At 43.8% G+C, this 24,284-nt stretch overlaps 2 protein-coding genes across 4 annotated transcripts in view; one reads left to right on the top strand and one right to left on the bottom strand.

Annotated features, from left to right (window-relative positions):
- Positions 1-1,870, top strand: part of LOC144668639 (protein transport protein Sec24C-like) — a 76,307-nt gene extending 74,437 nt beyond the window's left edge. For all 3 annotated transcript variants that reach the window (XM_078530883.1, XM_078530882.1, XM_078530884.1), the window contains one exon: positions 545-1,870. In XM_078530883.1, the coding sequence (XP_078387009.1) occupies positions 545-685 (141 nt within the window). In that variant the 3' untranslated portion in view covers positions 686-1,870. The remainder of the gene's footprint in view (positions 1-544) is intronic.
- Positions 1,871-15,878: 14,008 nt separating this feature from the next.
- LOC144668478 (protein NDNF-like) lies at positions 15,879-22,752 on the bottom strand. The gene is made up of 3 exons (XM_078530511.1): positions 22,562-22,752; positions 20,005-20,111; positions 15,879-18,719 (listed from the first exon to the last, which is right to left on the bottom strand). Exons 1-3 carry the CDS (start codon positions 22,750-22,752, stop codon positions 17,359-17,361), a joined length of 1,659 nt encoding a protein of 552 aa, XP_078386637.1. The 3' UTR covers positions 15,879-17,358.
- Positions 22,753-24,284: the final 1,532 nt, after the last annotated feature.

Below are 24,284 nucleotides of genomic sequence, written 5' to 3'. Positions count from 1 at the left end.
TTTTTGCACAGAGTATTGCAAGCTCACGCTCCACTTACACAGAGTTTCCCTGTCCTGAGAGCTGCACTTGTGCAACATCGTCAATGGCTGTGTATTAACAAACCTCTTAAAAGTGACTAAAATTAGTGCCTTCTGTATCCTCCAAACACCAGAAGAACAAGTCAGAAATGAAGCTGTCACTTGAGGATAGTACGGAGGGAGTGCTGCATTATCAGACAAGACATTAAAACAAGACCCTGTCAACCCTTTCAGATTAATTTAAAAGATCCCATGATGATATTCAAAGCAAAGCCACAAGTTCTCCCAGTCTCCTGGCCAACATTTAACCCTCGTCCAACCTAACATAAGCACCTTCATTTATTTCATTCACTGCTTGTGGGACCTTGCAGCGCACAATTTGTCATTTGTATTTTCCAGCATAACAGTGACTGCCCTTCAGAATGAATCCCATTAATTATAAAGTGCTTTGAGATGTGCCAAGGACGTGATGAAGCACTATCTAAATGCAAGTTCTTCCTTTCTAATCACCACCTTCTTCTTGCAGCTCATGATTGTGAAGCAAGACGACAAGATGGAGCTGCTCTTCAAACACTTCCTTATGGAGGATAAGAGTGTGAATGGTGGAGCTTCATATGTGGACTTTCTCTGCCACATGCACAAAGAGATTCGACAGCTACTCAGCTAAACTCGGGGAGCGAAGGGTCGGGGGTGGGCGCAGAGCTGTTTACAGGAAAGGAGCTGCTTCCCAATGGGCTCAACAATCTTGAGGTGTAAATGTGGGTCCTATCTGTCAGCAGCTGCCACAGAGGCAACATGGGCGTGTGGCTAACTTGTTAATACTGATGTAATGTAAGGAATTAATAGTACAGTATAATGTATATGATTTAGAATCTTATATGAGAGCTATCTTTTCAACACTGGTATTGCTGTGTTCCTTGTGTATGAGGAGATGAAAAGAGAAATGCACTGAGTGTGGTTGGATGTATGAAAGAGAAAGCTCCTGATACACAAGCTTTCAAGTCAAAATAAATTGAACAAAATCCAGTTTGTGGCTTTGCTAACATGGTTCAATTTTCTGGAAATTATTTTTATATACATCTAAAGTAATCATTTCATGTTGTACAACAGCCTTTTTTTTCCCGTTCTGTCTGTTAATTAGGTCTTTAAATGTGAATAGGTTTGTGAATGAAAATAAGTTATCTATTCACTCTACTGGTGTGAATGCTTAACATTTCTATTGATCAAATTCCCTGCTCTACTCCCTTGCAGATTCTAGGTGAAAGCATCAGACTTTACAGCAAGGGCCTTGGTGGGGGGTGGGAGAGGTTTTTTAAACACTTGCAAAATGTGTCAGTATTTTTGTGTTTCAGATTTTATTAACCGATCAGAGAAGAGAGGGTATAGCTGAGGTATTCTCAAAGTGCTCTGTTCAAAGTCATTGAGCTCAGCTTCTGTCCCGCACCAGAACTTAGGATCCCGAGTGAGCATTATCCAACTAAACACATGAAACCCAAGAAGGAATGATATAACTTAATCCTTCCTTGTGTCATCAGCCTCGTGGCCTGATTGTCAGCTTTGTGATTGCAAGACTTTGGGATTTGATACGACCCCTGAAGAAAGGGGTACATTACTGCTATTGTATCCAATACAAGGGAGCTGAACAGTGGTGATCTGGAGTAATTATGCACATTTCCTTTCCCTAACTTTTTTTTCCCCCCTGGATAAACTTTGTATCTGCCAATTCCTATTTACTGGATTGGATTTCCATGCTGATTTTTTTTTTTGCAGCCTGCTGTAAAAGAAAAACAATGTGCTGTTGTAAACGGGACATTAATTTTTGATGCAATAAATACATTTCTTTCCAAATGTCTCCTCAGATCTGCCCTCCGGTTTCTGTTTCCGCCTTAGCACAGCGGTGCATTTGAATAGGGAGATTGTTGTTCATTTGGCAGTGTTGGTGACCGCATTCTTGAGTGGAATATATATTCATTAAATGATCTAATCTGTAGCTCTGTTTATAGTTTTGGAACTACAGTTATCACAGCAGACCTCAGAGGCTTGCCAACCAGTGTAATCAAGGAAATGGGTAGATCTGTTTCTAAACTTATCAAATCCTGGGTTGATCCATTGCTTTGAAATGAATATATATTGGTAAGTTGCATTGTGATGGTGATGAATGCATTCATAAATTCAAGAAGGACACTCCTTTCCTGAGACTTAAACCATGAAAATGGTATTTGATATTTTCTGCAAATTTCCTACTCTATTTGAAGTATGATAAAGAATATTGCCACCCTGGTCAGCCAGTATGAATAGTCAGGGTTTGTACTTTCTAGTTTGCACCCAGCTCCAAATTTCCAGTTATCGTGCCATCTTGTCTCCTGCACATGGTGGTTTTGGGATTTCTTGTGATTGAGTACAGTAACTGGCCCTATTGTAAATCTGAACCGTTTATATATGATGTATTATACTACTGCGCACATCCCTGTAGGTTGGATGTTCATAGTAGCAGTTACCCCTGTACGATTGCCAATTTTGGATTCTCTATCAGGTTAAGCGATGGACTTTGCAGTCAACAAGCAGTCACCAGCAGTGCTTTACAGACTGTGGAAGGCAGTTCACCTAGCTAGCCATCCACTTGTTCAAGAGTGCTGTTTGTGAGTGAGTGGGGGGAAAGAAACCCTAAAAAGAAGTCAGGGTAAAAATCAGGAGTTACAAGAAACTGACTGCTTCGTTCTTACGTCAGTTCACTCCAGATGTGTTGCTGCTGCCATGAACCTCTGTGAAGCTGCTCGTCACAGCCTGAGTCCATTGTACCCATAGTGGTAGTGATCTGCCTCTGGGCATTTCATTTCTCCACATTGTTTTTGTACCCATAGCCATAACATGAAAGAAGCCTCGAGTCTGCAACAGCATCCAGCTGGCAAAGCCTTATTTTCCTGTTCTGTTTTCACCAACTTTTTGACATCATGAATTCCCATGCTCACATTTATAATGGGAGTTTTCCATGTAAATTTGTATTTGATGTATTGGTAGTAGGAATATAATTACAGAAAAATGAGTAGCTGGTTTCTGTCAACTGAGTGATTAAACTTCTCCCCCCCACCGATCACCCCATTCAACCAGATTCATGCAACTTAGCTGAATCTCATGGGGACAGAGACGATCCTATGATGTGCCAATTGCCAGTCCAGGATGCACTGAATAGTGGGCATCGCAGCCTGGATGTTCCGTAAAACTGGCCCTTCCTCCCATCAATTGCTTCCACAAACTGACTCCAATCATGTGTCACGCTGGTTTAAGCACATGTGGCATTGAGTCCAATCTTATCCTGACTCTCACCAAATCCTGTTCACACTTCACCCTTGAGAGTGACCCTGGAGAGGGACCCTCCAATTGCACACTTAAAGCTTCCTCTGACAGGTGGGCAATGTTGTGTTTTCATTGACCCTGCAAATCATGTCTTAATATAATTTGTATTTGGGTTTTGTGCACCCCATGCCTATTAGTAACACCTCCTCCATTTGTTGATATTGGATTGATCCACAAATCTTATTCATAAGAGGAAAGTGTAAAGTTGGCCACCTGCAGCAGTACAGTAAGAGAAAACATCCGATTGGGCAGCTCATAACTGTCTGACAGCAGATGGAACATTTTAAAATTCTGTGGATTTTATGTTCAGGTTATTTATTGGAGTCTTGAGATGAAACAAAATCATTCTGATAAAATAGAATTACTGTTAAGAATTCCTGTCTACATTGTTTTACAAATATAATCTTTCTCTTCCTGCTTCAAGGCTTGTGATTGTTCCGTAGACTCTGCAATCTGATTGTGTCTTTTACTTTTTCCATGCCTGCCTCATGTTCAGTTTTTTTGCACATGGGTCTATCCCCAAAACATTAGCTTATCTGTACTCTCCGCAATGCTGACTGACCGGTGCTTCTAACACTTGGTCTAAAATTTACAGTGACTGCTGTATTTTACTTTATAATGGCATTCAGATTGGTTTTATTTCAGGAAATGGTGAGCAATCTTTAGTAACTGGCCTTGAAATCATAGTTCACAGCTGAGCACAAGCACAACTTGTGGACAAGCCCCCTGAGCATCTGTTCTGTCTGTAAAGCTCCTTGGGTGGTGTTTTATTAAATTGAAAGGTGTCATATAAAGGCTAGCCATTGGATATTTCCTGTCTATTTTGATGAGGGTCCCAGTCCCTGATGTGGGAATTAGGACGTTGGTGGCACAGCTGCATCTGAACACATCACCAAATCTCTCAAAAACATGAACGTCTTGGATCTGGACCTGATACTTTGGTGGATCCCCTCACTCCCCGGCAGCAGTTGGAAAATTAAGGGTACGAGGGGCTGGGAGTGCGTCGGAGGAAATCAATTGTTCCTGCTGTAGCCAGGACCCAGCCAATAGCTGCTATTCAGGTTAGTGTGCGATTTTTCTTCACACTCATTCTCAGGATGGCAGTATCCCATCCCTAGCTGCCCTGAGGTTTGATATAACTGAGTGGCTTGCTAGGCTGTTTCAGAATGCAGTTGAGACATATGGGAGTCACATATTGGCCAGCAACGTGGCAGGCTTCCTTTAAGGATATGAGTGAACCAATTGGGCTTTTACTGCAATCTGACTTTTACTGAGACCAGACTTACATTTCCAGATTTTTCTTTAAACTTAAATCTCATTCTGAACTTGTGTTTTCCCTGGAGTTCTAGTCTAGGATTCCGGATTGCTAAACAAGTGACGACCATTACACGGCCGTACTCTGGTGAAACATTGAAGGGGTACCTTTTTATAAGGAAGGCTAAGGTGGAAATAATCAGTGCTTTGCTCTCAACAATGGCATTGTTGCCCTGGGAGATCCTGATGCTGAGACTGCACGTGATGAAGGCAAGGTGAGCACGAATCATTTAACTTTAATGCAGGAGTGCATTTTAATTGTATTTCTAAATCAGGAAATTGGATTGCAAATTATCACTGAGACCCACGCTGTAGGGCATGCTGGCATGATGCGCAAAGCGATGGGATTGGCGTAATTCTCGTGGGAGGATAAAGGGGACACTCATGATTCAGTGCGACAAAACCATTCATAGGGCAGTCGGGAAATCTGGCTTTCCCTGTATGGCTGAGTCTGTTCCCACCCTAAACCTACGAGGGGTAGACTGGCCATTTGGGAGGGATTTTAATAATAGCTCTAACAGTCAAAATACTTTGAATCATGGGACCTTTGCGACTTTGCAGTACCTTGAAGGTAGTGAAAGGTAGACTGTTGAGCCCACACAGGGTGTATCTTAAATCTAAATTACAATCATCTTGATGTGGACCTGTGATCCCTTTATTCCCCATTCCATTCACTGCAGCCTCCTTTCTGTTTAGTTGATGAGCTAGGCAGTTTGTATGTGTGTGTACTGATTCCTTTGCAAATTGGGCTAGGATAGTCAATGTTTCATCATTCATGCTACATCCCATCACTATAGATGGAATTCTAAGATTAATACCTGCTATATATTCATTGCCCACATGAGGGCAGATGTGCTCATTGACCTAAAAAGCAGCTAATAACAAGGAGGCTCCAAGCTGTGTTCAAGGACATAGAAACAGGAGTAGGCCATTCAGCTCTTCGAGTCTGCTCCACCATTCAACTAGATCATGGCTAATCTTCCACCTCAATACCATTTTCGCACACTATATCCGTATCCCTTGATATCTTTAATATCTAGAAACCCATCAATCCCTGTCTTGAGCATACTCAGTGACTCAGCCTCCACAGCTCTCTGGGGTAGAGAATTCCAAAGATTCACCACCCCCTGACTGAAGAAATTTCTCCTCATCACAGTCCTAAATGGCCTACCTCGTATTCTGAGACTATGACCTCTGGTTTCAGAGTCCCCCAGCCAGGGAAAACATCCTTCCTGCATCTACCCTGTCGAGCCCTGTAAGAAATATGTATGTTTCAATGAAATCACTTCTATTCTCTAGAGTTTAGAAGAATGACAGGCCCAGTTGTCTCAAATTCTCCTCAAAGGACAATTCCACCATCCCAACATCAGTCTGCTGAACTTTTGTTGCACTCCCTCTGTGGCAAGTATATTGGGAAACCAAAACTGTACACGATATTCCAGGTGTAGTCTCAGCAAGGCTCTATACAATTGCAGCAAGATATTTTATCCCTGTACTCAAATCCTCTTGCAATAAAGGCCAGTATACCATTTGCTTTCATAATTGTTTGCTGCTCCTGCTTGCTAGCTTTCAGTGACTCATGAAGAAAGACATCCAGGTCCCTTTGAACATCAACACTTCCCAATCTCTTACCATTTAAGGAATACTCTGCACCTCCGTTCCTCTGACCAAAGTGGATAACCTCACACTTACCAACATTATATTTCATCTGCCATGTTCTTGCCCACTCACTTAGCCTGTCTAAATCCCCTTGCAGCCTCTTTGCATCCCCCTCACAACCCACGTTCCCACCAAGTTTTGTGTCATCAGCAAACTTGGAAATATAACATTTGGTCCCCACATCCAAATCATTGATATAGCTTGTGTAGGCTGGAGCCCAAACACTGATCCTTGTGGTGCCCCACTAGTTACAACCTGCCAACCTGAGAATGACCTGTTTATTCCTACTCTGTTTTCTATCCGTTAACCAATTCTCAATCCATGCCAGTATATTACCCCCAAACCCATGTGCTTTAATTTTGCTTACTAACCTCCTGTTGTGGGACCTTATCGAAAGTCTCCTGAAAATCAAAATACATCACATCCACTGGTTTCTACCTTATCTATTCTGCTAGTTGCATCCTCAAAAAATTCTAAAAGGTTTGTCAAACATGATTTCCTTTTCATAAATCCATGTTGACTCTGCCCAATCTTACCATCATTTTCCAAGTGTCCAGTCCTTTGTAATAGGTTCTAGCATTTTCCCTACTACTGATGTCAGGCTAACATGCCTGTAGCTCCCTATTTTCTCTCTCCCTCCTTTCTCCAATAGTGGGGCTACATTTGCTACCTTCTAATTTGCAGAAAGCTTTCCAGAATCTATAGAATTTTGGACAATGACCATCAATGCATCCACTATCTCTACAACACCTTTTTCAACATTCTGGGATGTAGATCATCAGACCCATGGAATTCGCCAACTTTCAGTTCCATTAATTTATCTAGCACTACGTTTTACTAATACTAATTTCTGTTCATTCCTCATCCTTACTGGTGCCTTGGTTCTCTAGTATTCCTGGGAGGATTTTTGTATTTTCTTCCGTGAAGAAGAACACACAGTATTTGTTTGGTTTATCTGCCATTTTTATTTATTCCCCATTATAAATTCTGTCTCTGCCTGTAATGGGCCCACATTTGTCTTTTCTAATCTTTTCCTTTTTACTTTAACAGTCTGTTTTTATATTTCTTGCTAGTTTACTTTCATATTCTATTTTCTCTATCTTGATCAGTTTCTTGGTCCTCTTTTGCTGAATTTTAAAATACTCCCAATCCTTAGGCTTACTACTTTTTTGGCAACTTTTTAAGCCTCTTCCTTTGACCTAATACAATCTTTAACTTCACTTGTTAACCATGGTTGGATCACCTTTCCTGCTGGGTTTTTGTGTCTCAAAGGAATGTACATTTGTTGTAAAACATGTGTTAATTCTTTAAATGCTAGCCATTGCCTGTCTACCATTATACCTTTTAAAATAGTTTCCCAATCTACCACAGCCAATTTGCCCCTCATACCTTCGTAGTTTCCTTATAGATTGAAGACCCTAATTTCGGATTGAACTACATCACTTTCAAACTTGATGTAAAATTCCATCATGTTATGGTCACTCTTCCCTCGAGGCTCATTTACAATGAGATAACTAATTCGCCATTTCCCATTGCACAACACTAGATCCAAAATAGCCCGTTATGTAGTTGGTTCCTCAGCATACTACTCTAGAAAACCATCTCATGTACATTCCAGGAATTAGTGCTAATTAGATTTACCCAGTCTATATGTAGATTGAAGTCGCCTTGATTGCTGTATTACCCTTGCTACATGCACCTCTAATTTCCTGATTTATACTGTGCCCTACATTACCACTACTGTTTGGTGGCCTATAAACAACTCCTACCATTGTTGTTTGCCCCTTTCTGTTTTGTAGCTCCACCCAAACTGATTTTACATCTTGATCTTCTGACCTAAGATCCTTTCTCACTAATCTCATCCTTAATTAATAGCGCTACCCCCACCTCCTTTTGCCTATCCTTCCAAAATGTTGAATACTCTTGAACTTTTAGCTCCCAGCCTTGGTCACCCTGCAGCCACATCTCCCTAATGGCAATTAGATTATACCTGTTTACTTCCATTTGTGTCGTCAATTCATCTGCCTTGTTACAAATGCCGTGTGCATTCAGAGTGCCTTTAATTCTGTCTCTTTATTATTTTCACAACCTCTGGCCTTATCTTTTTTAAAATGTATTCTTGGGATGTGGCCGTCGCTGGCTAAGCCAGCATTTATTGCACATCCCTAATTGCCTTTGAGAAGGTGGTGGTGAGCTGCCTCCTTGAGCCACTGCAGTCCAGGTAGTGTAGGTACACCCACAATGCTGTTAGGGAGGGAGTTCCAGGATTTTGACCCAGTGACCGTGAAGGAGCGACAATATATTTCCAAGTCAGGATGGTGAGTGACTTGGAGGGGAACTTCCAGGTGTTGTTCCCATGGTCTGCTGCTCTTGTCCTTCTAGATGGTAGTGGCCGTGGGTTTGGAAGATGCTGTCTAAGGAGGCTTGGTAGCTCCTGCAGTGCACTTTGTAGATGGTACACACTGCTGCCACTGTTCGTAGGTGGTGGAGGTAGTGAATGTTTGTGGATGGGGTGCCAATCAAGCAGGCTGCTTTGTCCTGGATAGTGTGAAGTTTCTTGAGTGTTGTTGGAGCTACACTCATCCAGGCAAGTGGAGAGTATTCTATCAGACTCCTGACTTGTGCCTTGTAGATGCTGGACAGGCTTTGCTGAGTCAGGAGGTGAGTTACTCGCCACAGGATTCCTAGCCTCTGACCTGCTCTTGTAGCCACAGTAATTATATGGCTAGTCCAGTCCAGTTTCTGGTCAATGGTAACCCCCAGGCTGTTGATCGTGGGGGATTCAGCGATGGCAATGCCATTGAATGTCAAGGGACGATGGTTAGATTCTCTCTTGTTGGAGATGGTCATTGCCTGGCATTTGTGTGGCGAGAATGTGACTTGCCACTTGTCAGCCCTAACCTAGATATTGTCCAGGTCTTTGGACATGGACTCAGTATCTGAGGAGTTGCAAATGGTCCTAAACATTGTGTAATCATCAGCGAACATCTCCACTTCTGACCTTATGATGGGAGGAAGGTCATTGATAAAGCAGTTGAAGATGGTTAGACCTACTCTACTGGTGTACTCTAAAATTTGTACGCTCTCCTTTCCTGCCACACTCAGATTATCAATTCCCTTATTGCTACCTTGCTCACTTGCCTTGTCCTCTCTCTTTAATTTATCACATCATCCCTCACTTGATCCCTTGCCCCCACTTGCAACTCGCCAGAACACTGTTCCAAGTATGGTTCAGGTGAAGATCGTACCAATGGTGCAGCTCCCACTTTCCCTAGTACTGTTGTCAGTGCCCCATGAATCAAATCCCATTCCTCCCACACCAATCTCTGAACCACACATTTAACTCTCTAATCTTATTTACCTTACTTCAATTTGCTTGTGGCTCAGGTAATAATCCAGAGATTATTACTGCTGTCTTAGACACCTGCGCATAGACTATCGGGTTTGTGCAATAATGGAGCCAGGACTGGTTCGAGGCCAATGACATCGCGATCTGCAGTGTCCTCGAGTGGAAGCGAGCAGCCTTCATTGCCTGGCAAAGTCACCCACCTACCTGGCAAATGAGGGCAGTGTACCAACAACTGAAGGCTGAGGTCCAGCGACGTGTTCGAGACATGAAGAACAACTGATGGGTGGAGAAGGTCCACGAGATTCAGGCCAGTGCCGACCAACATGACAAGCGCAACTTCTTCCAGGCTACCATAACGATCTATAGACCCCGCTCAACCGGACAAAACTCTCTCCAATCACAGGATGGCTTCCGGCTCCTCAAGTACGATGACGCCATCCATCAGCGTTGGAAGGAGCACTTGAAACTGCTCCTCAATCGGGACTCCACCATATCGGAGGAGACACTCCAAGCTGTCCCACAACTACCTGCGGAGGATTCCCTCAGCGTTCCACCAACCATTGATGACCTTAAGTGGGCCATCCAACAGATTAAAACCAACAAAGTTTGTGGGCTAGATGGGATACCTGCAGAGATCTACCACGTTGGCCGTTATCAGCTCATATCACAACTCCACTAGAACCATAGAACACTACAGCACAGAAAACAGGCCATTCGGCCCTTCTAGTCTGTGCTGAAATATTATTCCGCTAGTCCCATTGACCTGCATCTAGTCCATAACCCTCCAGACCTCTCCCATCCATGTATCTATCCAATTTATTCTTAAAACTTGTGAGCCCACATTTACCACTCTCACCACTCTCTGAGTGAAGAAGTTCCCCCTAATGTTCCCCCTAAACCTTTCCCCTTTCACCCTAAAGCCAAGTCCTCTCGTGTTTATCTCTCCCAATCTAAGTGGAAAGAGCCTACTCGCATTTACTCTGCCTATACCCCTCACAATTTTGTAAACTTCTATCAAATCTCCCCTCATTCTTCTACGCTCCAAGGAATAAAGTCCGAACCTGTTTAATCTTTCCCTGTAACTCAACTCCTTAAGACCCAGCAACATCCTAGTAAATCTTCTCTGCACTCTCTCAATCTTACTGATATCCTTCCTGTAGTTAGGCGACCAGAACTGCACACAATACTCCAAAGTTGGCCTCACCAATGTCTTATACAACCTCACCGTAACATCCCAACTCCTATACTCAATACTTTGATTTATGAAGGCCAGTATGCCAAAAGCTTTCTTTACAACCTTGTCTACCTGTGACGCCACTTTCAGGGAATTATGTATCTGAACTCCCAGATCCCTTTGTTCCTCCGCACTCCTCAGTGCCCTACCATTTACTGTGTATGTCCTACCTTGGTTTCACCTTCCAAAATGTAACACCTCACACTTTTCCGCATTAAATTCCATCTGCCATTTTCTGGCCCATTTTTCCAGTTGGTCCAGATCTCTCTGCAAGCTTTGAAAGCCTTCCTCGCTGTCCACAACGCCTCCAATCTTAGTGCCATCAGCAAACTTGCTGATCCAATTCACCACATTATCATCCAAATCATTGATATAGACAACAAACAACAATGGTCCCAGTACAGATCCCTGAGGCACACCACTAGTCACAGACCTCCAGTCTGAGAAGCAATCATCCACTACCACTCTCTGTCTTCTCCCACACAGCCAATGTCGAATCCAGTTTACAACCCCTCCATGGATACCAAGTGTCTGAACCTTCTGAACTAACCTCCCATGTGGGACCTTGTCAAAGGCCTTACTAAAGTCCATGTAGACAACATCCACAGCCTTTCCTTCATCTACTTTCTTGGTAACCTCCTCGAAAAACTCTATAAGGTTCATTAAACACAACCTACCACACACAAACTCATCCTCTGCCTCTGGGAGGAAGAGGACACCCCCCGGGATCTCAGGAACGTGACCATCATTACTCTCCACAGGAAGGGGGACAAATCTGATTGTGAAAACTACAGGGGGATTTCTCTCTGTCCATCGTGGGTAAGACCCTGGCCTGCATCCTCCTGAACCGTCTTCCTCTGGTCACTGGGGAGATCCTCCCGGAATCCCAGTGTGGCTTCCAACCTCCCCGGGGTACTGCGGACATGGTCTTTGTGGCTAGACAGATCCAGGAAAAATGTCGGGAGCAAAATCAAGAATTGTTCCTCACCCTCATTGACCTGACCAAGGCGTTTGATTTTTTTAAATTGTGAAGCTCTATGGATCGTCCTCCAGCTCTTTGGTTCCCATTGAAGTTTGTCACCACCTTGAGACTCCTGCATGACAACATGACCACCACTGACCTGAGTGGAGGATCTGAAACTGACACCTTTCACATCCAGACCGGGGTCAAACAAGCTTGTGTAATCACCCCCACCTTGTTCACCATTTACCTGACCATCCATCTCATCCGAGGTGACCTAGCACCTGTTGTCAGCATTCAGTATCGCCAGGATGAGAAGGTCTTCAATCTTGATGCAGTCAAAAACAAAACTCACCATCATGGACATCCGTGGCCTTCAGTTTGCGGGTGACTGCTGTGTGGTCACTCTGTACGGGACATGCAAAGGATACTTGGCCTCTTCAACACCTCAAAAAAGAGGCTTGGCCTGTCCTTAAACATTGCCAAGACGAAGGTCCTTCACCAACCCTCCCCTGGCCAATTGAGCATCTCTTGTGCCATCCACGTAGTTGGGATGGCTCTGGAGTATGTGCACCACTTCCCTTATCTCAGCAGCCATCCCTCCCAAGGGACTACCATCGATGAGGAAGTCCAACACCGAGTCAAATGTGCCAGCACTGCCTTCAAGCTGTGCCGTGTCCTTGACAACAGAGACCTTTGGAAGTCAACAAAGCTTCTGGTTTATAAGGCCATTGTGTTGACCACCCTGTTCTACTGCAACGAAACATGGACTGTCTACCAACGCCACATTAAGATCCTTGAGATCTTCCATCAGTGGTGCTTGCATCAAATCCTGGGGATCCAATGGGAGGACCGCCAGACTAACACAAGCGTCCTCCTTCAAGCTGCATCTACCAGCATTGAAGCCCTGCTCCTGCGGAACCAACTCCGATGGACGGGCCATTGTGTCCGGATGCCCATAAACCGCCTTCCTCAGCAGGTTCTCGTCTCACAGCTCTCCATTGGCTAAAGCTCAAAGGGCAGCCAAAGGGAAAGGTATAAGGATACACTCAAGGTCACCCTCGGGCATGGAACTATTAACACCACTGACTGGGAGGAGAATGCTGCCAATTGTTTGGCTCAGCACCACCTGGCTCATCAAGGCGCAAACCACTTCGAGGCTCAGCAACTCGACAGCGAGGCAGAACAGCAGCGGTTGAAGAGGGAGGAGGAAGCCAATCCGGGGCTGCAATTTCCGCCCCCGCTGCAGAAGAACATGAGGATCCAGAATTTGGCTCCTCAGTCATTTGAAGTCTCATCAAACCTGACGGACGCCATCCTCGATTCCGAGGGACTGTCAACGACGAATCCAGAGATTATTACCTTTTGAGGTTCTGCTTTTTAATCTGGCCTCTCGCTGGACATATTCCCTCGGCTGAACTTCTTTCCTGGTCCTACCTATGTCATTGGTACCTACGTGGACTACGATAACTGGATCCTCCCGCTTCCACTGCAATTCCTGTCCAGCCCTGAGAATGTCTCGAACCTTGGCAATGGGCAGGCAACATGGCCTTCTGGACTCTTGCTCTTGGCTAAAGAGAATTGTCTATTCCCCCAATTATACTGTCCCCCCACTACCAGTACGTTCCTTTTAACTTCCCCCACCGCTTGAATGGCATCCTGTACCACAGTGCCATGGTCAGTTTGCTCATTCACCCTGCAGCCCCTGCTTTCGTCCATCCAGGCTGCAAGAACCTTAAACCTGTTGGGCAATTGCAAGGGCTGAGGCTCCTCCACTTCTACCTTTTCGATCCCCATATCTGCCTGACTGACAGTCACACCCTCCTGCCCCTGACAATGGACCAAATTAGACAACCCTATCCGAAGGGACGTGACTGCATCCTGGAGCAAAGTGTCCGGGTAACTTCCCCCGCCCCCTGATGTGTCAGTGTCTGCAGCTCGGCCTCCAGCTAAATGACCCTGACCCGAAGTACCTGCAACCACGGACTCTGACTGCACATGTGTTTGCCTTGGATCACACAGGTGCCCACGAGTTCCCACATTCTGCAGCTGCCACACATCATCTGCCCTGCCATCTTTATAGTGTTTAATTGATTATTTTACTGAATTTTAATCAACGTCTCTAATCCTGCCTGTGTTTATATTCTTATTATTTCAATTAATATTCTATTTACCCTAATTGACATTTCTTTCTTAAGATAAATAGGAAACACTCACCAGCCAATCTAGTAAGTTTTAGAAAAATTAATAAACCTTACTACTGATAAAACATTACAATTACTAAAATTACCTGAGTTATGAAAGATAAATGAGAAAAATACCCATCAACCCAATCAACTACCTGCTTTCCTGTGATGGCACACTTTGATTGGTCTCGGAGCATGCTCTGGAGCTACGGATCGGACTGGATGGGATGGCTCCTTTTGGTGCTGCTGTCTGTCTCCGGGTCCTCCTCTCTCCCACTCCTTTAGATACTGCTGTCTGTCTCCGGGTCCCCATCCTCTCCCGCTCCTTTAGATGCTGCTATCTGTCTCCAGGTCCTCCTCTCTCCCGCACCTTTAGATGCTGCTGTCTGTCTCCGGGTCCTCCTCTCTCCCGCACCTTTAGATACTGCTGTCTGTCTCCGGGTCCCCATCCTCTCCTGCTCCTTTGGATGCTGCTATCTGTCTCCAGGTCCTCCTCTCTCCCGCTCCTTTAGATGCTGCTGTCTGTCTCCGGGTCCTTCTCCTCTCCCACTCCTTTAGATGCTGCTGTCAGCCTCTGGATTCTCCTCTCTCCCGCTGTTGTAGATACTGCTATCAGTCTCCGGATTCTCCCCTCTCCTGCTGTTTTGGATACTGCTGTCAGTCTCCAGGATCCGGGCCCCTCTCTCTCCCTTTTTTAGGTGCTGCTGTCTGTCTCTGGGTCCTCATCTCCCTGCTCCAGTCCTCCTCCTCCTCTCACTCCGGCCCTCCTCTCCCCCTCGTATTAAGTACACTTTAAGTTCCATTCCAGGGAAGGAAGAGTAGAAGGTTAATTAGAAGCAACATAAACTTAGTACAAATTCAAGCTATTAACTATTGGTCAGGTGTTATCCTGATGCTGTCAGCCATGGCTCAATGGGTAGTGGAGCAGGCTGAAGGGGCTGAATGGCCTACTTTTGCTCCTGATTTGTCGGTTCATATGTTCACTCGCCTCTGAGTCCAGTTGTGGGTTCAAGTCCCATTGACTTGAGCAGAAGTTGCTTTACTAATGAAGCACTGCACTGTTGCAGTTCAGTACTGAGGGAACGCCACACTGTCGGAAGATCAGTACTAGAGAGTGCTGCACTGTCAGAAGATCAGGACGGAGGGAGTACTGCACTATTTGAGGTTCATTACTGCGGGAGTGCTGCACTGTTGAAGGGTCAGTACTGAGGGAGCACCATAATGTTGGAGAGTCAGTACAGAGGAAACACTGCACTGTTAGAGGGGCAGCACTGAGGGAGCTTCACACTGTCAGAGGGGCAGTACTGAGGGTGCACCACACATTCTGGAGGGTCAGGACTGAGGGAGCACTGTATAGTCAGAGGGTTAGTACTAAGGGAGTGCTGCGGTGTAGCAAGTGCCATCTTTTGGATGTGACATTAAACTCACCCTGTCTGCCCTCTTCAGTATACATAGGTTTAAGCAATTAAGTTGACAGTATTTTATGTACAGCAGTATATATTACAGCTATAATATATGTTCCAATATTGTATTTATAAAGTTATACAAGTTAAGGCAAAATACATGGGTTGGAATGGGGCTTGGTTCATACCTTTGAATCTGGGGAATCATCTTCAACTCCTCAACTTTGGACCGTAATCCTGAAGCTTTGAGTCAAATCAGAACCTGATGACAGGTGGTGAGTTACAAGGTGAGTTGGGACCTGAGCAGACACTGAAATGATTGATTTTGTGTTCAGGTAAACTCAAGTGAACAGATTTATTATTTGTAATTAATCACTGCCTTTAGCACATTGAATGAACATTATTGCAGAATTATTCACACTCCAGCTATTATTAATCACACTGAAATTTAATTTGTTTCAACTGACATTTTAAATCACATTGCAATGAATTATTTAGCTTCATGTTATAATTAGTGAGGATGAGCAGGGATGGTGCCTATGTTTGAACTGAGAGATTGTGGGATTCGATATGAAACTTCGAGGCAAGGCTGGTGAAGACTCATCTCGAGCATGAACACCAGCTTTAGACCATTTGCCTAAATGGCCTGTTTCTGGGATATTAAATTCTATGTGAACTAATTGTTTTTGGAATCTTGCTGTTCACAAAGTAACTGCCATGTTTCCCTTTGTTAAAGGTCATGGTGCTTTAGAACATCCTGAACTGAATGAAGGTACTGTGTAAATACAAATTCTTCCATTAACTTAGCCTGCATCTGTACCAAAGAAATCTAAAGGGATGGGTGCCTGGATATTTCAAAACAATTTCAAAACCAATGAGCCTGACTGAGATGATCGAGTTTGATGTAAAATACACTAGAACTGAGTTTTGATGTGGGATTTTTCACTGAGTTTCAACTCCTTCTAGTCAACTCAAAGGCAAGACTGCTTTGTGCAACACCTGAACCTGAGGAACATGGTTTCAAACTCTTTGCATGGTGCAAACCCAAATAAACAACCTATTTCCACACAACTGCATTCACATTGCTCTATTATTAGATGTAAGGTGACAATACCCTGATCAATGATCCCAGTCCCTTGGTCACTAATGAATGAGAGATTCCTCTTTTCAATACGAGACAACTTATTGGGACATTGGTCCAAAGTTTTGACTCTGGTGTTAACTTCTTTATCTTAAATGTGTTATTGCTTCTGCTCAAATACTGGACTAAGGAATGAGTGCAGTGCTGTCCGCTAATAACTGCAAAGACTTGTTTTCAGGAGCTGGTTGAAAAACCTGATTGAAACCCCCTGACCCAATCAGCACAACCACAAAGTTACCTCAACCTGAGGTCAGGAGCCTCTGACCACTTAGCAGATTGAGCTGAAGCGTCATTTCTTACACATATAGTTCAGCTAGGTACAGTGTTCAAGTCGTGTCTACAAATTAGGCTCCATGGAACGTTGGAGATTTGTGAAGAGGTTCGAGGAGCCTTCCAGCTCATTGGAATTCTGTATTTTATTGTCCCTGTTGCTGTTGACTGACAAACATTTTCTGCAATGACTGCTGAGGTTTCCTTTGGGTCACTGAAAATGTATCTTCAGAATGAAGTACAGAGGTTCCCTGGGCATTTAGCAATACTTGTTTGAAAGCGTGAGTTCGAAAACCTCTGATCTTAGTCTGTGTTCAGGACCCAGGTGAAGCATTTTCACTTGTCCAGTGTTGGTTCCAGTAGCTTGAAAGTGGATTTCCCAAGTATCTCAAACACACTCCTTCAAAGATACGAGTGCCTGATTTCCAAAGTAGACTTTGGATGAACTTTCTCCTGAATTTAAAGGAAGTCAGCATGCCTTCCTTGTTTTTATGACCTTGCTTTGATATTTCACGGAATGGCCTCTGTATCCAAACACATAAACATCAAATAAATATGGTGTCCCTGCCTTCAGCCCTGAAACCTTCTCCACTGTCACCGCACGCTGAGTGTTCAAGTTGTGGAAGTACTTGCAGCGCACTTTCTCAGATATTTTCCATCTCTCTGGGCCAAAGCATCTGTTTGGCCTCTTTATTTCTTTCTCCGCCTGTTCTCTGATCTCTCTCTTGTACAGACAATATTTGTTTTGCTCTTGTGTCCCCAGCCAAGCGACGGTGACCGAGTTACAGGTCCTCAGTTTGTCAAAGCTTTTCAATTTGAGGCTGACTGGGAGTTGTGGGAATAAAGCTTTGTTGGGACGTGTGGATGCCAAGATTTTCACAGACGTCTCCGAGGACTCTGTGGATTTGATCCCAATGACATACCTTGTCTTGGCCTTCCCCTTCAGCTGAAAATGCTTCAGATTTTCTACTTTTCCTGACAAAGCGAGCTTGCCATTTCTTTCGATTTGCACATAAACTTTTCCACAAGAGTAGAATGTGAATTGCACCCTCCTGTGCCATGTGTCAGGCCTGAAACTGTAGAACTTCTGACCATCTTTCCTGACATAAACCTGGATCATAATTCCTTCCTTCAGATCCAGAATTTTGGGATCTGGCCATTGTAGTGTTTTTGCAAAGGTCCCTGTATATGCAGAGCTGGTGTTGGTGAGAACATTCACAGCGAACACATCGAAATAGTACTGGGTGTTGGGTTGCAATTCTGACATGGAGTAAACATTCCTGTTACCCACGCAGAGCTGCATGACATCCAACTTCGGTTCCTTGGAGAATAAGCTACTGAGAACTCTGGAAGGCAAAAGGAGGTCTTCCATTCCAGTGAGGTGTACCACCCGTCCACCAGAGTAGATGGACACCACTGGCAGGTCTGGCCTGAGGTCATCAAGACGGTCAACCTGAGTCTTGGCAGCACACAAACTTTTATAGTTCTGTTTCTGGTTGATCAGGAGGCAATATTGAATGTGCTCCTGGTACCGTAAAATTGATGGGCTGGCTTTCCACGCCAGGGTCACTGTCGTCTGCCCTACCGAGGTGACATCTACCTGAGGGTCAAAGGGTATCTCTGGGTCAGGAGGCTCACTCTGAGGGTTGGTTGTCATGTAGACTCTGATCTGAGTGTTGCTCTCGATTGACATGAGCTGCAGCATGTAGAAGGCAGCATGTGATGAAATTCTCACGTAACTCTTCACTGCATTTCCCTTGTAGGTAAAAAGATCTCTGGGAGTGTCCGACTCCCACGGAAGCTCCTGTGACCTCCCAGACCGGTGAGCACCTGAAATTCAGAGACTGTCTGTCAGCATCTCCAAACATGTTTTTTGAACAAATGGACCTTGTGCCCTGTTCCCCAACCCAGGCCTTCCCAAAATATTTCTCAGCCAATGAAGTGCTTTTAGTTACTGTTGTAATGTCAGAATTGCTGCAGGCAATTTGCTCACAACGTACTCCCACAAACATTTGTGCTGTAAATAACCAGCTCACCTGTTTTTGTGATGTTAATTGAGGGGTAAATATTGGCCAGTACACGAGGGAAAACTCTTCCTCAATTTAATCCCTCATCCAAAGAGTGGCACCTTTGACAGTGCAGCACTCCCTCAGCACTGCATTGGGAATGTCAGAGTAGATTTTTGTGCTTAAGCCCTGGAGTGGGACTTTAACCAACAACCTTCTGACTCAGGTGATTGAGTACGGCTGACACTGATGTAGGGTAAGTTAAACAACCCTAGCAATAGACTTTCTGCACCACAAGGGCATCCACCAACAGCAACTTAGTTCAGTTTCTCCGAGGATGATGCCAAGCTGGGAATAGGATGGTCGGGTGGTTCCTACTTTAAGATGGCAACTCCAGTTTGAACAGTACTTCATTGCCTAGAAAGTGCTTTGGGGCAACCTGAGATTGTGAAAGGTGCTATGTTAATGCAATTTCTTTTGAATGCATAGTCAGAGGGATGAGCTTTATTTTGGACGCTTTTCAAAGATGGAAGGGAAAAGCAAGGTGAGGAAATGTAGAGGGAGAGTTTTCAGAAATAAGGTGAATGAAAACATGAAATGGGCAATAAGTTACCATCATTTGGCTTGGGAGAAGGAGACTAGAATGTGTTCAGTGGAATTCATGGGTAAGGGGCAAGGGGTGCGGGGTGGGGATGAACTGGAGGGATCTAACAGTGAGGATCTCGCAGCTGATGCACTGCTGGTCACGAGAGGGTTATTGTCAACCCAATGAAATTTGCAGGTTGAGAGAACCCAAGTCCATTTGTATTTGAGGCTGCAATCTGGGGAAAGATAATTTTGACTTTTTAAAAGAAAAATCTATTCTACACATGGTGTGGACTCCATGACATCCATGTTCTCTGACTCGCGATGAGTTTGAAACTAATCCTAGAATCCCTTTGCACTCGGTGCAACATTTCTCTCAGCTTTTTAGTTTCCTTAAAGGACACCTGTTTCGAATTTTGTTTTTGCTACTTTCCCATTTGGGTCTTTGTTTTCATTACTTTGAAAAGCTCCCTGAGCAAGCAGTGAACCTGGCTGGTGGATTGTGTGCAGCAACAAGTCCTTACTGTGTGTTGGCCAATCCTGAATTGTGAGGCGCCACTCCAGGGCAGCATCGCAAGGGGTCACTGTGACGGAAAATGGGCTCTTGTCCTCCTTCACCAGAAAATAGCGGCTGAGGGGAGAGAAGGCAATAACATGAGTTGCTAACAAATCACATCACAAAACAGAAATGACAGGGGGGCCCCACAGGAAGTTGAACATCTTCCCATCACTGTCTTTCATCTTTATAACATAACAGATCTGCCTGTGACTGCGTCTGAGACTGAGGATATTTCTTTGTGTAATTTATATTGTGAGCGTCTCTTTCCACAATGTAGATCACACATTTTACACTTGCAATGTTCACATTGTTTTACATTAATAGAATTCGATCGAAACCTAATATTTCTGCACCCTCCCAAGTTAATCCATTGTTCCGGCGAACAAAAGGGAATCTTGGGAAGATAGCAACAGTAAAAGGGTTACCAAGAATGGTGGGGCTGATTAGAGACCAAAATTGATATCTATTGGTGCAGGCAGAGGCATGTTTAAGGTTCTAACTTCATACTTTGCGTCGTTGTTTACCAGGGAATAGACTTTGCCAGAGAGGTATCAGAAAGGCTAAATGGATAAATCAGTAGGTTGGGCACAAAGGGCCCTAGCTTACTGAGAAGCAGCAAGAGAGGAAACTGAATAAGTGCTGCCATAATCTTCCAATCCTCCTTCAATATGTGGGTGAGGCCAGAGGACTGGAAAATTGCAATTGTTCCATCCTTGTTCAATAAAGCACATAAAGATAAACCCAGCAACTGCAGGCCAGTCAATTTTAGTTCGCTTTTACAATCGATAATCTGGGAGAAAAATGGACAAACATGGTCTAATAATGGACAACTAGCTGGATTTGTTAAGGGTAAATCATGTTTGAGCAAATGGATTTGAGTTTTTTGATGAGGTAACAGAGAGAGTGGATGATGGCAGTGCAATTGACATTTGATCAAGTGCCACATAATAGGCTTGTTAATAAAATGAAGCACAAGAGATAAAAGTGGCAGGAGCAGCTGTATTGTGGCAAATTCTACTTGACTGGATGTAGGTATAGAGTGGTGCTCCCAGGTTCAGTACTAGGCCCACTGCTCTTTCTGGTACACATTAATGACTTGGGGGTACAGGGCACAATTTTGAACTTTACAGGTGGCACAAAACTTGGAAGTTTAGCCAACAGTGAGAAAGCTAGTGATAGACTTCATAGTCCCACATGGCAGTTGAAATTCAACACAGAAAAATGTGAGATTATACACTGATCAGATGAATGAAGAGAAGTTAAATGGTGGAGTTTTGAGGGGGTTGCAATAACAGAGGTGGACAGTGTTTGTGCACTTTTTTGAAGGTGGCAGGGCAGGTTAACAAAGCAGTTAATAAGATAGATGGGATCCTGGACTTCATAACTAGAGGCACATAGTACAAAAGCCACAAAGTTATGATAAGCCTTTATAAAACACTCGCTGAGCCCCAGCTGGAGTATTGTGTCTAATTCTTGGCACCACATTTAAGGTAGGACACGGGGAGGCGAGAGAAGGAATTTACTGGAATGGTTCCAGAGGTGAGAGATCAGTTACTTGGAGGGACTGGAGAAGCTGGGGCTTTTCTCCTTAGAGCAGCAAAGGGTATGAGGAGACTTGATGGAGGTGTTTAAAATCACAAAGGGTTTAAATAGAGTAAATAAAGAGAAGTTGTGTTCAGTGGCTGAAGGGTCAAGTACAGATTTAAGGTGATTGATAAAAGAAGCGGTTTTGACATGAGGAAGATCTTTTTCATGAAATGAATGGTTAAGATTTGGAATGCGGAGCCTGATGAAGATTTGTGAAGAGCTGATCTTGAATAAATCCTAACTCAGGATCAAGATGAGAGAGTATAAAAAAGCTTACGATACCAAAACTTGATTAATATATATCTATATGGCTCACAGACAGAATGTTTGGGTGTACTAGCTGAGATTAGCAAGCATAAAACAAATTTTTAAAAATCACATAAAACACAATATAATATATGCAACCATTCACAGGGAAAATTATCCTCATACCCAAAAACCAAACACTTGAATGTTGCAAACAACTTGGGAATGTTTAGGAAATGCTCAGTCGTTTGGGCAGCAGCTATGGAGAAAGAAAGAATTAATGTTTCGGGTTGATCAGAACTGACAAAAGGTCATCAACCTGAAGTACTAACTCTGTGTTTCTCTCTCCACTGATGCTGTCTGACCTGCTGAGTATTTCCAGCATGTTCTGTTTTTATTTCAAATTTCCAGCATCGGCAGTATTTTGCTTTTGTGTTGGGAATGTTTTTAGTCCTGAGCTTAAACCAGCTGTCCCAGGATGACAAAGTTTAGGCTCCTTTCTCCAAATGGGAGGACTAGAAAGACTTGCATCTGTACAGCACCTCATCACTTAAAATTAATTATCCTGTTAAATTGCTAGCCAGCTTTGATCAGTCTTTACTTGAAGAACGAGATAGCAAATAAAACTCTACTAATCTATTTTAAGTTTTTGGCGGCCCTAGTTTTCAGGTCAGCCGCCTTGCTCTTACCTATGTGGCACGTCTTTGAAGAGGAGGATGGCTATTTCCCTGCCGTCTGGAAGGAATGGTGAGTGATTGTATGGTGCTTCACCAGTTGCTGCCCCCCATCTTCGCTGCTGTACAAAGACTGGACCTTGACCCAGGCACAAGTGAATGGGGATAAAGTAGAGGAGCTGATAAAGGATCTGTGACGTTGACATGTCCATTAGCAGCTGTTGGAGAAAGTGCAGAACAGTCTCAAAGCAGCAACATCTTATATCTAATTCCATATTAATTAAATTTAAAAACACATTTAAGCAGCATCTGACCCATCCTCAAAATGTAACAAAGTGCTTCATGGTTGTGTGTACTAACGTTTTCTTTCCAATGAACAATTGCGACCTATCTAGAGATGGAGTCAGGTCCTTGGTCCCATTTACCCCAAGCAGAGTTCTATCAAGCCAAGCTGTCTTGTACAGAGTGCTGCAGTACGACTCCAAAGCAATGCTAACATATTAGGAACATAGGAATTGCTAGAGATCCATCAAGTTCACCTTTTACCATCCTGTTTGTCACATCATACAATGATAATGGAGTTATTGACTAAAGCTGGTGATCAATCTCTTAATGAGTCTACAACAGATCCAGACATGAGGTGAGGAAAACTCCCAGTGGTTGAGAGCTTTGGGAACCATTGGTCCAAAGTCACCTGTACCTCCCAAGCTTGCTATAATCACCACAGTACAATTGTTTTACAATTATTTTATGCATAATATCTTTACTCTCATTGTGGTTAAGGTGTTTGAAATTGTATTTCAACAACTGATCTCCAGGCTGACACTTCAGTGCAGCACTGTTGGAGGTGCATCTTTTGGATGAGATGTTAAACCAAGGCCCATCAGCTGCTCTGGTGGATGTAAAAAGACCCCATGGCACTATTTCAAAGAAGAGCAGGGGAGTTCTCCCCAGTGTCCTAGCCAATATTTATCCTCAAGCAACATCACAATCAACATCATCATCACATTGCAGTTTGAGAGAGTTTGCTATGGGTTTCCTGCATAACATCAGAGTACTTCATTGGCTGTAAAGCGCTTTGAGACACCTGGTGGTTGTGTAAAGCACTGTATAAATGCATGTCCTTTTTAACTGCCTAGGAATGTCTTTGAGTAGAAAGAGCTCTAGCAAAACAATCCTAGCAGCTTAATTTGTTCAAGAAAACCAAAGTGCAATCTCTGATAATCATGGTCCTCTGTTACAGGTCTGAAAACTGTCTCGAGCATGCAGAAAATCAAAATATTCTACCTGTGCGATGGTATTCAACCTTAGCCAAGAAATTCCTGTTGGTGGTAGTAATACATTATTACGGATCGGGACAGACAGCTCCTCTCATGCCCAGACCCCTGGTGGTTATTTTAACACTGAGGTATGAAGTTATTCACTGCCTTGGGTCTATTAAAGATGTCGTAATGAATCACAGTATTTCCAGTTGCCAAAGGGCCAAGTGTGTGTACAAAGTTAAAGGATTCTACAAATTCTAATTCTAATAAGAAACAGACCAGGTCTTGTCCACACTGAAGTTATTCATTCACCTTAAGACCCAACAATGATCGGAGTATTTTCTACATGCTAAGAAGCTAGGAACAGTGGAGGAGCTGAGAGACTTAGGGATCCAAGTATACAAAAAGCTAGCAGGCATGTACAAAAAATAATTTAAAAGACTGATGGGGTGTTAGCCTTTATCTCAGGGTGGCTG

The sequence above is a fragment of the Cetorhinus maximus genome, chromosome 27, assembly GCF_964194155.1.
Source record: "Cetorhinus maximus chromosome 27, sCetMax3.hap1.1, whole genome shotgun sequence".
Classification (NCBI taxonomy): Eukaryota; Metazoa; Chordata; class Chondrichthyes; order Lamniformes; family Cetorhinidae; genus Cetorhinus; species Cetorhinus maximus.
The sequence above is the reverse complement of the archived record's forward strand: the minus strand, read 5'-3'. Positions and strand labels throughout refer to the sequence as shown.

Bases quoted from the DNA above. Each gene is read 5' to 3' on its own strand.
- LOC144668478 (XM_078530511.1), bottom strand. From the start codon at position 22,752: ATGTCAACGTCACAGATCCTTTATCAGCTCCTCTACTTTATCCCCATT. The intron at 20,112-22,561 runs GTAAGAGCAAGG...CTCTCCCCTCAG, and splicing joins TTCAAAGACGTGCCACATAG to CCGCTATTTTCTGGTGAAGG. The intron at 18,720-20,004 runs GTAAGGACTTGT...TCTGAATTTCAG, and splicing joins TCAGGATTGGCCAACACACA to GTGCTCACCGGTCTGGGAGG.